Here is a 13,135-nt window from a genome sequence, read left to right as displayed (position 1 = left end):
CCACCAATTTTACCCTCCGTAGACACTCCCCCAAAAAGCCACAAAGCCATCGTCAAGTTCGGCTTACACCAAGTCCAAGCCCAAGCCCTGGGCTTGAAAGGCAGTGAGACCGGCGCACTCATCAAACCGTGGCGTCTTCATTACGTACAAAAAGCCAGACGAGAAGCTAAGAGCCCAGCACACTTTCCCCAGACGCCCGGCGAGCGCCATGATCCGCGCATCTTTCTTCCTCCACACATCAAATCTCCTTACCCCGCGTTTTCGCTGAACCTGGCTCCCTCCGGATGAGGCAAGCCCCGGTCCAGAGCTTGAGGAGGTACCATCTGATCCGTTCAACCCGTGTGATCAAAAGTTCATTCCCCATCCCTTACGGATGAGCAGGGGGGAAGAAAGGGGGGTGGTAGGTAGTCAGGTAACGGTGCACTCTCTCAGGGCTGAGCGCCCGCAACAACGTGCTTGAAGTCCGTCGCTGCGGGAACATCTTTGTCTTGAGGAGGTTATGGGTGGTGTCGTTGCGCCCGGTGAAGAGAGTCGGCCGTTTCAACGTCGCGTTGAAAGATGAAAGCTTTCTGGTGTTATATATCGACGTGTTGATCTTCAAATGTTATGATCTGCTTGCCACTCGCTAAACAGGCTCGCTATCTTTGCCATGGCCATGGACTCAGCTGCTGACTTATGTTTATTGTTGTTTTTGAAGCCTCTTGCAGCTCCTTGTCATCAGTAGACATCTCGCTGCAGCAAGGTTATTCGTCTGCTATCTATGATGTTCGACATACCTAGTCGCCGATTATTTGAATGAATAACAGTCTGCTGCCCCCTCCGGTGGATATTCTCGCATGAACCTTGACTCCCGGAGTATCATATGGATGGTCACTCATGAGGATTCTCAGAACACAAGTAGCATTTCATTCCAATCCCCCCAACTAGGCCAGTGGTTTCACCTATCTGAGATAATCAAAGTGGAAGAGCCCTGCTACCTCGTCTAGGACATGTCTTGCGAACATCACGGCCTCGAAAAAGACAATGAACTTATCGTTCAGCGGGTTAAAAAGGCTTTACCAAATCGTCAAAAGTGCCAAACCACCGCCCAAGAGTTGAAAGTTCGGTCTGAATGCCTGCTTTTCTCAGAGTCGCATATCCAATATCATACACTCGAGGCAGAGAAAGGTGGCCTTCAAAAAGAGGGACTACCTATGCATGCTTAAGTAACTTCGCTTACGCCAAGACCAATCAAGTCAACCACCCAAAGGAATGGCATCTGTCCCAGAATATTTCCGTATTCATACGATAAGGCGTTTATAGGAAAGTCGCGGAAGATGAACTGCGCAGTCTGCTCCAACCTCGGTGCGGATGAGGTCAAGGGCCAGAAGCTCGCCGCGAATCAGCGCATGGCCAAGTTCATCGAGCTTCACGACCTCCAGCGATCAGCAACGTCCACATCATGCCAGTCCTGCCAGCTCCTCTGGGCTGCGCTACGTCTGCGCAAGAAGGACTTAGATGAGCCCGGCGGTAAGAATGTCTCTGGACTGCTGCAGATGCGCTTCGCACCAGGCGCCCTGCTCCAGATTTCCGTGTCTGGCTGGGGACAAGATAATATTGCTCTAGAGCTCTTCTCGCGACGAGGTTAGACCAGGTTCCATTACGTTGAAAATAACCACTCGAATATTTCTCGTTCAAACTCGCTCACAACATAACAGACGACCATGGCGCATGCCATCCGACTATCGGTCCGGCTCAGGAAGTAGAGAGCCACTCGTCCTCGCCGGCCAGTCTCACCTTAGCATCATCATGGCTCCAAGACTGCCTCGCAAACCATCCGTCCTGCAGACAACCAGCATCAGCCTCGACCCTCCCGACCCGTGTAATCGACGTCGGCACCAAAGACCACGTGGAACCGCGCCTCGTCGAGTCCCACGGAGCCTCCGGCGCATATGCAGCGTTAAGCTACTGCTGGGGCGACCCGGCCTCCCACCCAGCCTTCAAGACAACCCGCCTCAACTTCGCCGCGCATCAAGACGCCATGCCGTGCGCCGAAATGCCCCCCACCCTGCGAGACGCCGTCACCATCACCAGAAACCTCGGGCTGCGGTACCTATGGATCGACGCCCTCTGCATCATCCAAGGCGACGCCCAAGACTGGGCCCGGGAGGCGGGCCGCATGTGCGAAGTCTACTCCAACGCGGCAGTCACCATATCCGTAGACCACGCGGACGGAAGCGGCATCGGCATCTTCGCAGCCCAGGCCTTTGGCGCCCCGCCGCAGCGTCTCGACCAGCTCGGAGACGGCGCGCGGCCGGTCTACGTCCGCGACGAGCTCAAGAGGAAACACAACGACATCACCGTCCTCCTCCGGACGATCGAGGCAGAGGGCGCGCACGGGGAGCCCATCAACAAGCGCGCGTGGACGCTCCAGGAGGCGATCCTGTCCAACAGGACGCTGCACTACACGACCAACGAGCTCGTCTGGGAGTGTAACACGTCGCGGTCCTGCGCCTGCCGCCGCGACCAGCCCGTCGAGCTGGATGAGGAATCGGTGCGGTGTTTCCGCTCGCCGGAGCTGTTTCGGGCGCTGTCGTCGGCGGAGAGGGCATTCTTGCAGTGGCGGCAGGTCGTTCAGCTCTTCTCAGAGCGGTCCATCAGTTTTGACGCGGATCGGCTGCCGGCGCTGTCTGGGATGGCGAAGCAGTTCCGGATGATGCATGAGGATGTGTACGGCAGTGGACGAGAAGGACTCGAGAAGCAACGGAACAGGTATATCGCCGGCTTGTGGGAGGGTGATTTCGCGACGCAGTTGCTCTGGACGGCGGATGACGACTACTGGCGCAACCCCGAGACTCTCTCGCGCAGGCCTGGGAAGTGGAGGGCGCCGAGCTGGAGCTGGGCGGCCATTGAGGGGCCCATCATGTTCCATCCCATGTCGCACTTCAAAGGTGATTTGGAGGTGTTGGATGTCCAGGTAGAACCTCTCATGGCGGAGGATATCTACGGGCAAGTTTGCGAGGGAGCCAAGATCGTGGTTCGGGGGGCCATAGTACACGACCTTGAGATTGCAACTACAGAGATACAGGACGGGGATTCAATGATGGGGTTTACGGAAGGCGTCAGATACGACCTCGTGGATGCGGGAGCGAACAAGTACACCATGATCTGCGACTATGCAGGCTCTGTTGCCCGGGATCAGCGGTACTCCTGTCTGCTCGTGGGAAAGACATGGAATAAGGGCGATGCCCATCCGTATCACGGCTTCATCGTCCTCGAGAGGACAGAACCCGGGACTGACATATTCAAGCGGGTTGGCGTGTCGTTCCGAGCAGGGGCTTTGAAAAACACGAACGAGATGAAGCTGTTCGACGGCGTGGCGCGCGAGGTAATCACTCTTCTCTGAAAGCGTCGATATCCAGATGGATGAAGTCAAAAGAGAAACTTTGGAGACAAAGTTGCTCCAATGGGCAAAAGATTGGACGATCAGGGGATTGAACCCTGGGCCTCCCGCAGACGCTGAAGGAATGCAAAGCGGGCGCTCTACCACTGAGCTAAACGCCCGGTGTTAACCGGAAACATCTCGGCGCTGGCAGACCGAGCTCGGAAGTGGATACATGAAGGCCTGCGATATCGTTCGCCTAACGCATCTCGAAATGTTGGCCTTGACCCTCTGTGTAAGTAAGCCTTTTGATTCGGAAATTCCTCGTGAGGCAGACCGACAATGCGCGAATTGTTCTTCCCCTTAGCGCGGAAAGGGCAAGGTTTTGATCTTCTCGGGAGCGGCTATTCCTCCGTGTGAGTTAACAGTGATTGGATACCGAAGACTTCGTCTACCCAGGATGAACTTACTTAGCTGAGGGTGTTTTGGGGCGGGGTAATTTCACATCATGAGAGTTTGGCATCCTAAAAAGGTGACGTTGATATCGTATACCCCGCGAGCGAGGAGAGCCAGTATTTGACGTAAGTGATACACTGCGACGAATCTGGACACATCACCTGGGTTGTCTGGGGTTTCTCCTCCACAGTCAAAGATGGCCAATAGCAGAGAGGAGACTGGTCGAGCAAGAGGCTCTGACGGAAACAGTCACATAATACTTAATGATCACAAGTATCGCCGTAGGTACCTCGAGCATAAGACCACGAAGTACGCTGGCCGGTCACAAAAGTGCGGCTCCAGCAGAAAGCCGATTCTCGAATCATCTTCTCTTTTGTGGTACACGCCCTAGCTGCTCTAAGAATATCCCGGAAATGGAGAATGACGCTGCGGGATATATACAATCGTCGGAAATTTTTGTCTTCACCTCTTTTCGCCTTTTGTAAAAAACCGCAAGACCCATACAAGAAAAAAAGACAGAGAACAGAAAGCCCCCGCAAGGAAAACAAAAAAAAACGTACTCTTAGGCCTGGTTACGCTTGGCAAGCATGCTCAGAGCGCTACCCGCGAGGATGAATCCAGCCTGGTCCTTGGTAACAGCGTGGGCGGTGGGGATCAACACCTCGGAGCCGTCCTTCTTCTTGACGAGCAGCTGCACTTTGCCTTGCCCGCCGTTCTGGAGCATCTCGTACAGACCGACGGTGCTGACCTCGTCGCACGCCGCAATCTTGTCGTAGTCGGCCTCGTTCTCAAATGTCAGGGGCACGACGCCCTGCTTCTTCAGGTTGGTCTCGTGGATGCGCGCAAACGACTTTGTCAGCACGACGCGAGCGCCGAGGTACCGCGGCTGCAGGGCGGCGTGCTCGCGGGCGCTGCCCTCGCCGTAGTTGTGCTCCGCGACGACGAGCCACTCCTGTCCGCGCTCCTTCCACAGCTGCGCGAGCTCGGGGATAGTGTGCTTGGAGCCGTCGACGTCGTAGGCGGCGTTGACCTCGCCCGTCTCCTTGTTCACGGCCGTGTTGAGCGTGTTTGTGCTGATGTTGGGCAGGTGACCCTTGTACTTGAGCCAGGGGCCCGCGGCCGAGATGGTATCGGTGGTGCACTTTCCGGTGACCTTGACGAGGACCTTGAGGCCGCTGAGATCGCTCTCGGGGAAGGGCGCAAAGGGCTCGAGGAAGGCGAGACGCTCCGAAGTCGGGGCGATGGCAATCTTGACGTCGGCGTTGGGCTCATCGGGCGAGATGGACTGGAGGGACGCGACGCCGGACTCGAAGGGGGTTTTGGGGTTCTCCAGGCCGCGGGGAGCCTCGAACTTGAACTCCTTTCCGTCGGGGGTCTGCAACTTGTCCGTCATGGGGTTGAAGGTGGTCGCACCAGCGTAGGCCATGGCGGTGACGATCTCAGGGGAGGCGAGGAAGTTCATGGTACCGGGGTTGCCGTCGTTCCGGCCCTTGAAGTTACGGTTGTACGAGGTCAGGATAGCGTTCAGCTGACCCTTGGGGATGTCGTCCTGACGCTTCCACTGGCCGATGCATGGGCCGCAAGCATTGGAGAGAACGATACCTCCAGCACCCTCCAGAGTCTTCAGAGTACCATCGCGCTCAAGAGTTGCGCGAATCTGCTCGCTTCCAGGGGTGATGTAGAAGGGTGCCTTGGGCTTCAAGCCGGCCTTCTCGGCCTGCTTGACCATGCTCTCGACCTTGGTCATGTCCTCGTAGGAGCTGTTGGTGCAGCTGCCAATAAGACCGGCGGACAAAACTTCAGGCCATTGCTCAGTCTGGATGGTCTCCTTGAAAGCGGACAAGGGGGTAGCCAAGTCGGGGGTGAAGGGGCCGTTGATGTGGGGCTCGAGCTCGGAAAGGTTGATCTCAATGACCTGGTCATAGTGGGCATCCTCGTCGGCTCTGAAGTTAAAGGCTGACCACTTCTTGTATGCATCCAGCGCCTTGTGTTCGGCTTGTCTGCGGGTTTGAAGGAGGTAGCGTTCAGAAGCGGCCGTGTAGGGGAAGATGGAGGTCGTAGCGCCGACTTCGGCACCCATGTTGCAAATGGTGGCCATTCCGGTAGCGCTAAGAGTCTCAACGCCCTCGCCGAAATACTCAACGATAAATCCGGTTCCGCCGCGCACAGTCAACTTGCCGGCCAGGTTGAGAATAACGTCCTTGGGGGACACCCAGTCGTTGAGCTTGCCGGTCAGCTTGACTCCGAGCACACGAGGGGCCTTCAGCTCCCAAGGAGCACCGACAAGCGCCTCCACGGCATCGGCACCACCAACTCCGATAGTAATGGTAGAAAGACCGCCAGCGTTAGGGCTGTGGCTGTCAGTTCCCAACATCATGATGCCGGGAAGAGCGTAAACCTCCAAAACCGTCTGGTGAATAATGCCTGCACCAGGGGGCCAGAAGTCCATGCCATACTTGCGTCCGGCAGACTCGAGGAAGTCGAACACCTCCTTGTTCACGCTGATGCCGTCCGTCAAATCGCTCTCGGCGCCCTTGGATCCCACAATCAAGTGGTCACAGTGGATGCTGGCAGGAATCGCAGGCTTCGCAAGGTTGCAGGACATGAACTGCAACAGCGCCATCTGTGCCGATGCATCTTGCATGTTGACTCGGTCCGGGTTCAGCTTGAGGTTGGCACTGCCGCGGATGTTGCGTCCATTGTCCGTGTTCGTGAGAAGCGAGTCCTCGACGTTGTCCAGATGACTGTACAGGATCTTCTCGGCGAGGGTGAGGCGCTGCTGTCCGAGGACATGGCGGACCTTGAGTAGGTTGTCGTGAAGTCTGCGGTACGTGTTGGGCTTGATAGACTTGGGGAGCAGCTTGCGCATCTCAGCGTCTTGCTGCTCAACGTCCTGAGCGGTCGCGAATGTCCTCCTAATCGGCAGGCTCGAGGATGCGGAAAGGCATGGTCGCGTGCGAGTCAGAAGCCGCTACAACCTCGTCAGTTTCTCTTTTCTCTTGTCAGTGATTGAAATTCGGTTGATCCTCACCCTCGCGGCGCCTCCTGATCGACTGGCAAGCTCAATTGGTGCCATCGTCACTGAGCACCTCTCACAGGTTACTGTGAGTCGAACTTGGTGGCGGGGTGTGATGTGGAATTTTTTGGGTTGACTGTTGGCGACATCGGCACGTAGGATCCAATTGGAAAGACTCAATTGAAAAGCCGGTGCACGAGTCCGGGGGAAGTTGCACCTAGTGGAGGTCATAGGCCCAATCCCTGCTCTGCCGGCTTCGCTCCGAAAACTACACCGGGAATAGCTGCGCCGAGGTAATGCCTGCACAGTCAACCTGCACGGTCAACCCGGACGGTCGAGCTCGGAGCCGCCTCGCCGAGGTGCTCACTCGCAGTGGAAATGTCACCAACAAGAGGTAAGCTTAATATGAACTTGTGGCCTGTCAACTGTTCTACTGGCTGAATTTCGTATAAACGATGCAAAGAAACAATTTCCCCTATCCCAGATGCTTATCTATACACAATCCTTGAACTCCTATGTCACTATGTTCCCATCTGTCGATGCCCCCCTGGTGCTGCTCTACTGATCGTACTCTGAGCTCTTCGTGCCAATGAACCCCTCGTTTCTCTCTCTTCTCCGCCGGCCCATGACCTCCTTGTACCACTCGGTGAGGGCATAACCCCAGTGGCCGGCAACGAGAACACCGCTGATAACGTTGACAATCTTCATCAAGAACTGGAGGAAGCCGTCTCTGGACTCTTCCACGGATAGCAGAATGGGCTCAATGTCGTACTTGAAGAAGATACCGGGAATGTTGTGGTCATCGGTCTCCTTGCTCTGTTCTGTGACGGCATACTGATTTGTGGAAATGAGGTTGGACGACGAGTGGCCGACAGAGTAGACGGTGGGAACCACGGACAAGTAGTACTGGAACTTGTGGAAGTTGATCCTGGCGAGGTTGACCGTGCGATCCAGGGGGTTCACAAGCGAGGGGTAGAATGGACCGAAGGACATCTCCGAAATGATGTGTGAGAAGTTGAAAGCTGAGTGAAATTGTAAGCCAGCGCGTCAGGACTCGAGCCCAAGATGATCAACTTACCGGCATGATCCAAATGCTCTCCAAACTCCATGTAGCCGTGGCCTCTGGCAGTGATGTGGAAGTCACCCTGCACTCTGTTCACATCAAGGTTGCCGTAGATGCGGCAGCTGTCGCCGTCGCCCCAGAGTCTGGGTGTCTTGGCCCATTTGGCCCTCTTCTTGCTGAGCGACACAATGTCGTGGACGTGCTCCTCCCCGAAGCCCTCCTCCTCCTGCCAGCCGGCGCCGGTGTCAATCTTGCCCTTGCTGTCTCTCCCCAAGCGGTGGATACCCTTGCTGTCCACCCACTGAGACCAGTTCGTCTTGTCGCGCTTGAGCATGCTGCTTGCGAGGATACGATCACCCGCCGCATCTTGAACGTTGATGTGAAGGTCATCGCAGTGCATGCGCACGACAATATCCATGTTGATCTGCATCTCGTGCAGTACACCCTTCTCGACGGCAAAAGTGTGCGTCTCGGTCCCACGCCACCAGCGACCAAGTTCAGACCAGAAAAGGAAGATTGATATGACCATCATCGCGACAGTCCATTTTCCACCGCCAGCTGTGCGCGTCACATACTGTGGTTTCGCCTTGGCTAAGGAGACAGGGCTGTTAGCACATGACTATTCTAGCATTCGATCCCGCCACATTGAAAGGCAGCGGCACTGAAAAAGAGGCTTGTATCTAGAAGTTGGCAACTTACGAAAGGCATCGAAAGCGCTGACGATGTTCCCCTTCGCCCCAAAGGCGTCGTCGTCCAGGTGCTGCTTCTCGTCCCAGCCGTTCATCATGACGGTCTCAGATGACGTAGATCGAAAGGTATCTTATAGCCAGTGATGTTGCCAGCAAAGAACGGTCGTCAAGTCTTCGCCGGTTCCTGGTCGGGCACTCGAGTTCGTCGCTGATGAAGCTGGTCGCGTACCCAGTAACGGTTCCTCGATGCGAATCCTTTCGGCTTGATGCAAATGCTCGCCGTAAAAACTTAGTTCCGCTACCGCATGCCTCGTTTCCGGAGTCGCAATTGTACAAGAAGGTCGTCAGTGTCGAAAAGGAACGAGATTGTCGAGAATTGGCTTCGCGCAAGCTGGTCAGACCTCTCGGCGCAACTCGTGAAGTGGGAGAGCCTACTGCAGAAAGTCTTAAGGACACTCTATCCAAAAGTTGTCCGCAGTTCGGGCCCCCTGTCCAGGGGTCCTAGAATGATTGGTGCTGGTAATAGCGCTGGTGGGCTAGGAGGGGCGTGTGCATTGGAGCTTGTAACAGGGGTGCGGTTACTTGCACATGCGGAGACATTGCACTGAATACCTTAGCGGGCAAGACGAACTGGTCATGGTAAGAGGCACATCGTCAATTACTTGGATCACTGGTGATTCTTAGAGCAGATTTGTTATTCGAAAACGCTGTTAAAGCTACGGTTCATTGCTTCCTAAAACCTACAAGTACCAATCTGTAATCTGTCATGAAGAATCATGAAACGAGCGTCGCCCTCGACCTAACCTGAAAGACGGATCACCGGTAGCTCGCGTTTTCCGCTATTGAGAAGGCTTGCCGGCTTTGCTTATGCCACCTCCAGCTACCGGTTCACTCTCTTAAAACCAGGTTCCAAATGAAATCAAATAACCCCAGGCCTGATGAAATGAGACATGCAAGGAAACCCATACCCCCAAATACACCACCGATCACTCCGATTCCAGTGGTAAAGCGAAACTAGAAAGATCTCAAGTACTTTACTTTCTGAGTCTCCGCTGCTGCTCCTCGAGGAACTCCTCGTCAGAGGCATCCAGGATGTCGTACTCCTCGTCAGTCATGAAGCCGTCATCAGAAGCATCCCAGTCCTCTTCTTCGCCGCAGTCTTCATACTCCTCGGCCTCTGAACTGGTCGCGCGAGCAGACTCAGACTTCACCTCCTGGTGGATGCTAGAGACAGGGGATTCCTTCTCGAGCTTGGGGAAAATCATGGTGCTGCTCTGCATCTCAGTGGGGATCTCCTTGGACTCTTGCTTAGGCTCCTCAGGAGCTGGCTGAGTCGTCTGGACGCTGACATCGCACCAGAGTCTGTGGCCAAACTTCAAACCATCCTTGGTCGTCAGGCGCCAGTAAGAAATTATCTTGCCCTCGCGCGCAGGTGTGCGGAGGAGCACGTTGAAAGAGAACTCCTGGCCAGGGGCGAGCGGTGCATAGCAGACAGTCGACTCTGAGGCAGAAACGAGCTCAGAGATACCGGCCGGGTGGTTCGAGTCAACGTGGCCCATGTAGTCGCCACCAACAAACTTGACTGAACATCCCGCAGGCCATGCAACATCACCGTCGTTGCGGAGGACCCATGTCTGCTCAAAGACGTGGTTGGGCGGCAGAAGAGTGCCATCGGCGACCGTATCGCGGACAAAGACAGCCTGAAGATCCTGCTCGGAAAGGGGCTTCTCAACAATCGGCACGGTCTTCTCCTCGACCACCTCCTCCTTGGCTTCTACCTTGGGGGTCTCCTCAACAACCTCCTCCTTGATGATCGGCTTAGCCTCGGGCTCAGGGGTCTTCTCGACAACCTCTTCCTTGACAGCCGGCTCTGTGGGCTTCACATCCACAACGGTCTGTGGAACGTTAATGGAAGCGTTTGCGGTAGTCTCAGTAGAGCGAGAGCTAGTGCGGCGAAGACTGCGGTCGCCCATCTGCTGCATACGCTGTCCATCTCCACGCTCGCCAGTAGTGGTAACAGTGACGTGACGGACTGGCGTCTTGAACTTGACGAGGGGATGGGTCTTGTTGTGGGTGTTAGCAGGGCTAGCCTCACAGTTGGCACAGAAATCAGTGTCGTGGCAAACAGTGCACTTGTATCGAACGCCCGAGATGTAGGAGGGTGCGTTGTAAGTGCGGGCGCACAGGGGCCCATCGCAGCAGATACCAAAGTGCACAGAGCGGCTGATGGCACGGCTGCGGACCTCCTCGAGAGGCTCGTAGATGGGAACGAAGCGGTGGTTGGGGTGAACAAACTTGGAGTTCACGATGCAGTCAGCGCAGTAGTCCCAGTCGGGGCAATCGAGGCACTTGTGGCGGACACCAGCAATGTACTTGTCGCAGCCGTCGCAGATGGCATTGTGGCTCTGGTTGCGGCCAGGAGCCAGCTTGATCTGAATGTGGCTGGGGACGTGAACACCCTCAACGGCGGGGACGAAGGAGTGTTTGGGGTTGTGACCATGAGAGTCCTTCTCGAAGCATGCGTGGCACAAGTCGAAATCCTCGCAAGCTGCGCAGTGGAGGAAGCTGGACTCTGGAAGTTCCGTCACGCAGCAGTTGCAGGTGCGCATGCTGTACAGCGCAGTGTTGAAAACTGGACGAAGGAGCTCACTGATGTTGGCGGGCGCCCTGGGAGGCTCTGGAACCGACTCCTCGACCTTGGCCTTGGGCTTTGGTGCAATCGTCTCCGTAGTGCTGTTGATGATTTGGCCATTCTTGACAATCCTCTTGATGAGCCAGTGGTCAGCGCCGTAGCAAGTGATACCCTGGTCAACGCAGTTTTGGCAAAGATCGAAATCACCATCGTCGCATGTGGAGCAGTGGTAATGAGCTTCGGGAACTGTTTGGTCGCAGCTGTTGCAGCACACGGCAAAGTTGGTGTTGGGGTGCATCAATGCGGGGCAGCGGCCCCAAGAAGCTCGTGACGGAGTCTCGGCGGCGGCAGCATTAGCGAACCACTGGTCTCGGGCCGTGATACCCTCAGAAACGGGAATGTCCGCAGAAGCGGCAGGCACCTCCTCGTCGTTGATCTTGGCATGTCTTCTCAGCAGTGATGCAAGGATGGAGGCCTCGAAGTCAAGTCCGGTGTCGCTCGTGGGCAGTTCCTTCTTGGTCTCGTTGTCAATGACGCTAGATTGCCTCAGATCAACGAGGGGTTGCGTCGCGGCATCCTCCGGCTTCTGCTCCTCGGCCTCCTTCTCAGCGAGAGGAGTGCTGGACTCGGGCACATCCTCCACTGATACTGGTCTGGGAGACATCTTCTCCTCGGACAACTTGGTGACACGAAGCTTGAGTTTTTGCTTGGCCTTGGCAGCTCTGTAAAGCTGCTTGTAGACTGAGACATTCTGCTTATCGAGTGTGATGTACGAACCAGCCGAATCGGAATACCTCTCGAGAGTAACGTTGGCATCAGAGGTAACGCCCAAAAGAGCTCTCACCTACAAGAAGCTAAATTAGCGTGTGATTTCAAAAAACGAGCCTCATACGCCTCATGGCCAAGATACCGGTGTCGCCATCTCACTTGACATTGAAAATCCCGATTCAACGTTCACATGCCGCGGCAATCTGACAAAGGGCGGAAAGAGTGCAATGACGTACCTTATCTTCAAGAGTGCTGGGTCCCATGTCGCGCAGTGGGAGCTTGTGGCGGCGAGTCATGCCGTCGAAGTTGATCTTCAGAGTGACCTGAGTGTCTGGCGTTGTTGCTGATGAGGACGCCATTTTGAATGATGAAAAGTAGACTCCGGGTATGGATGAAGAGGAAACTCGCGGTCGGCCAGGCGGGGAAGGGATGACGGCTCTGGCGGATGTTTCACTGATAGGCGGCCAAGTAGCACGGTGCACGAGGCTCGCTCGGTCGGGGTAGAAGGTGCGTCTTCCTCCTTACGTCGGGGGTTCAAGGAATACCAGACGGATACAGGGTATTTGTTGATTGTTGTAGATGGTTGATTGTAAGGGCGGAGTTGGTGAGAGGGAGGAAAAGAAAAACGGACAAAGCAAGCTGTCCGGGTAGATGGCGAAAGATGGTTGAGAGGGTGAAGGGACGGGGAGTGGGAAAGATAAGTGAGTTGGAGGATGATGGGGGTCGGCGGTCGGTGGCCGGGTGGAGAAAGAAGGTGAGCAGACGAGGAAGGAGCGACCGGATCAGAGATGGGACACTGGAAACTGGAGTGGGCGGGTGGAGGTGGTGGAGGTGGAGACGGGCCAGGCGGATGATGCGTGTGCGTCTCTGCGTCTCGTTCTCTCTATGGTGGAAGGTCTTGACCCTCGGGAGCTGTGTGTGAGACGGGACTTGCTCAAGTGCGGCAGACAAACAGCTTTGCTCTCCGCAGGTGACTTTGGGGGTCAGGATGAGGAGAATACCTTAGTACCAGGGGGACCAGGAGCCACTTATGTACCAAGAGCCAGACGAAAGATGAAGAGGCCGAAACCGTGGTGGCCCGAAAAGGGAACTTGGGTGGTGGGAAAGTGAGGATGGATGGCGAGGGATGGGAAGGGAAGGCGGGCAAGCC

General features: G+C 55.7%; 4 protein-coding genes across 4 annotated transcripts; 1 reads left to right on the top strand and 3 right to left on the bottom strand.

Moving 5' to 3' along the window:
* Positions 1–1,292: 1,292 nt before the first annotated feature.
* Positions 1,293–3,385, top strand: HER10_EVM0001511 (heterokaryon incompatibility protein; the record flags this gene model as incomplete). Its single annotated transcript, XM_035471256.1, has 2 exons — positions 1,293–1,623; positions 1,698–3,385. The coding sequence occupies exons 1-2, from the start codon at positions 1,317–1,319 to the stop codon at positions 3,383–3,385; spliced, it is 1,995 nt and encodes a 664-aa protein (XP_035337992.1). The 5' UTR covers positions 1,293–1,316.
* Positions 3,386–4,245: 860 nt separating this feature from the next.
* On the bottom strand, positions 4,246–6,961 carry HER10_EVM0003531 (aconitate hydratase). The gene is made up of 2 exons (XM_035473205.1): positions 6,849–6,961; positions 4,246–6,788 (listed from the first exon to the last, which is right to left on the bottom strand). The coding sequence occupies exons 1-2, from the start codon at positions 6,891–6,893 to the stop codon at positions 4,380–4,382; spliced, it is 2,454 nt and encodes an 817-aa protein (XP_035338191.1). The 5' UTR covers positions 6,894–6,961; the 3' UTR covers positions 4,246–4,379.
* Positions 6,962–7,247: 286 nt separating this feature from the next.
* Positions 7,248–9,056, bottom strand: HER10_EVM0002929 (uncharacterized protein). Its single transcript, XM_035472620.1, has 3 exons — positions 8,596–9,056; positions 7,912–8,487; positions 7,248–7,855 (listed from the first exon to the last, which is right to left on the bottom strand). Exons 1-3 carry the CDS (start codon positions 8,681–8,683, stop codon positions 7,392–7,394), a joined length of 1,128 nt encoding a protein of 375 aa, XP_035338131.1. The 5' UTR covers positions 8,684–9,056; the 3' UTR covers positions 7,248–7,391.
* Positions 9,057–9,284: 228 nt separating this feature from the next.
* HER10_EVM0005957 (uncharacterized protein) lies at positions 9,285–12,987 on the bottom strand. Its single transcript, XM_035475558.1, has 2 exons — positions 12,222–12,987; positions 9,285–12,061 (listed from the first exon to the last, which is right to left on the bottom strand). Exons 1-2 carry the CDS (start codon positions 12,342–12,344, stop codon positions 9,620–9,622), a joined length of 2,565 nt encoding a protein of 854 aa, XP_035338399.1. The 5' UTR covers positions 12,345–12,987; the 3' UTR covers positions 9,285–9,619.
* Positions 12,988–13,135: the final 148 nt, after the last annotated feature.

This window comes from Colletotrichum scovillei (assembly GCF_011075155.1).
Source record: "Colletotrichum scovillei strain TJNH1 chromosome Unknown Contig00001, whole genome shotgun sequence".
In the NCBI taxonomy this organism is placed as follows: Eukaryota; Fungi; Ascomycota; class Sordariomycetes; order Glomerellales; family Glomerellaceae; genus Colletotrichum; species Colletotrichum scovillei.
This window is presented reverse-complemented; position numbering and strand designations above follow the sequence as displayed.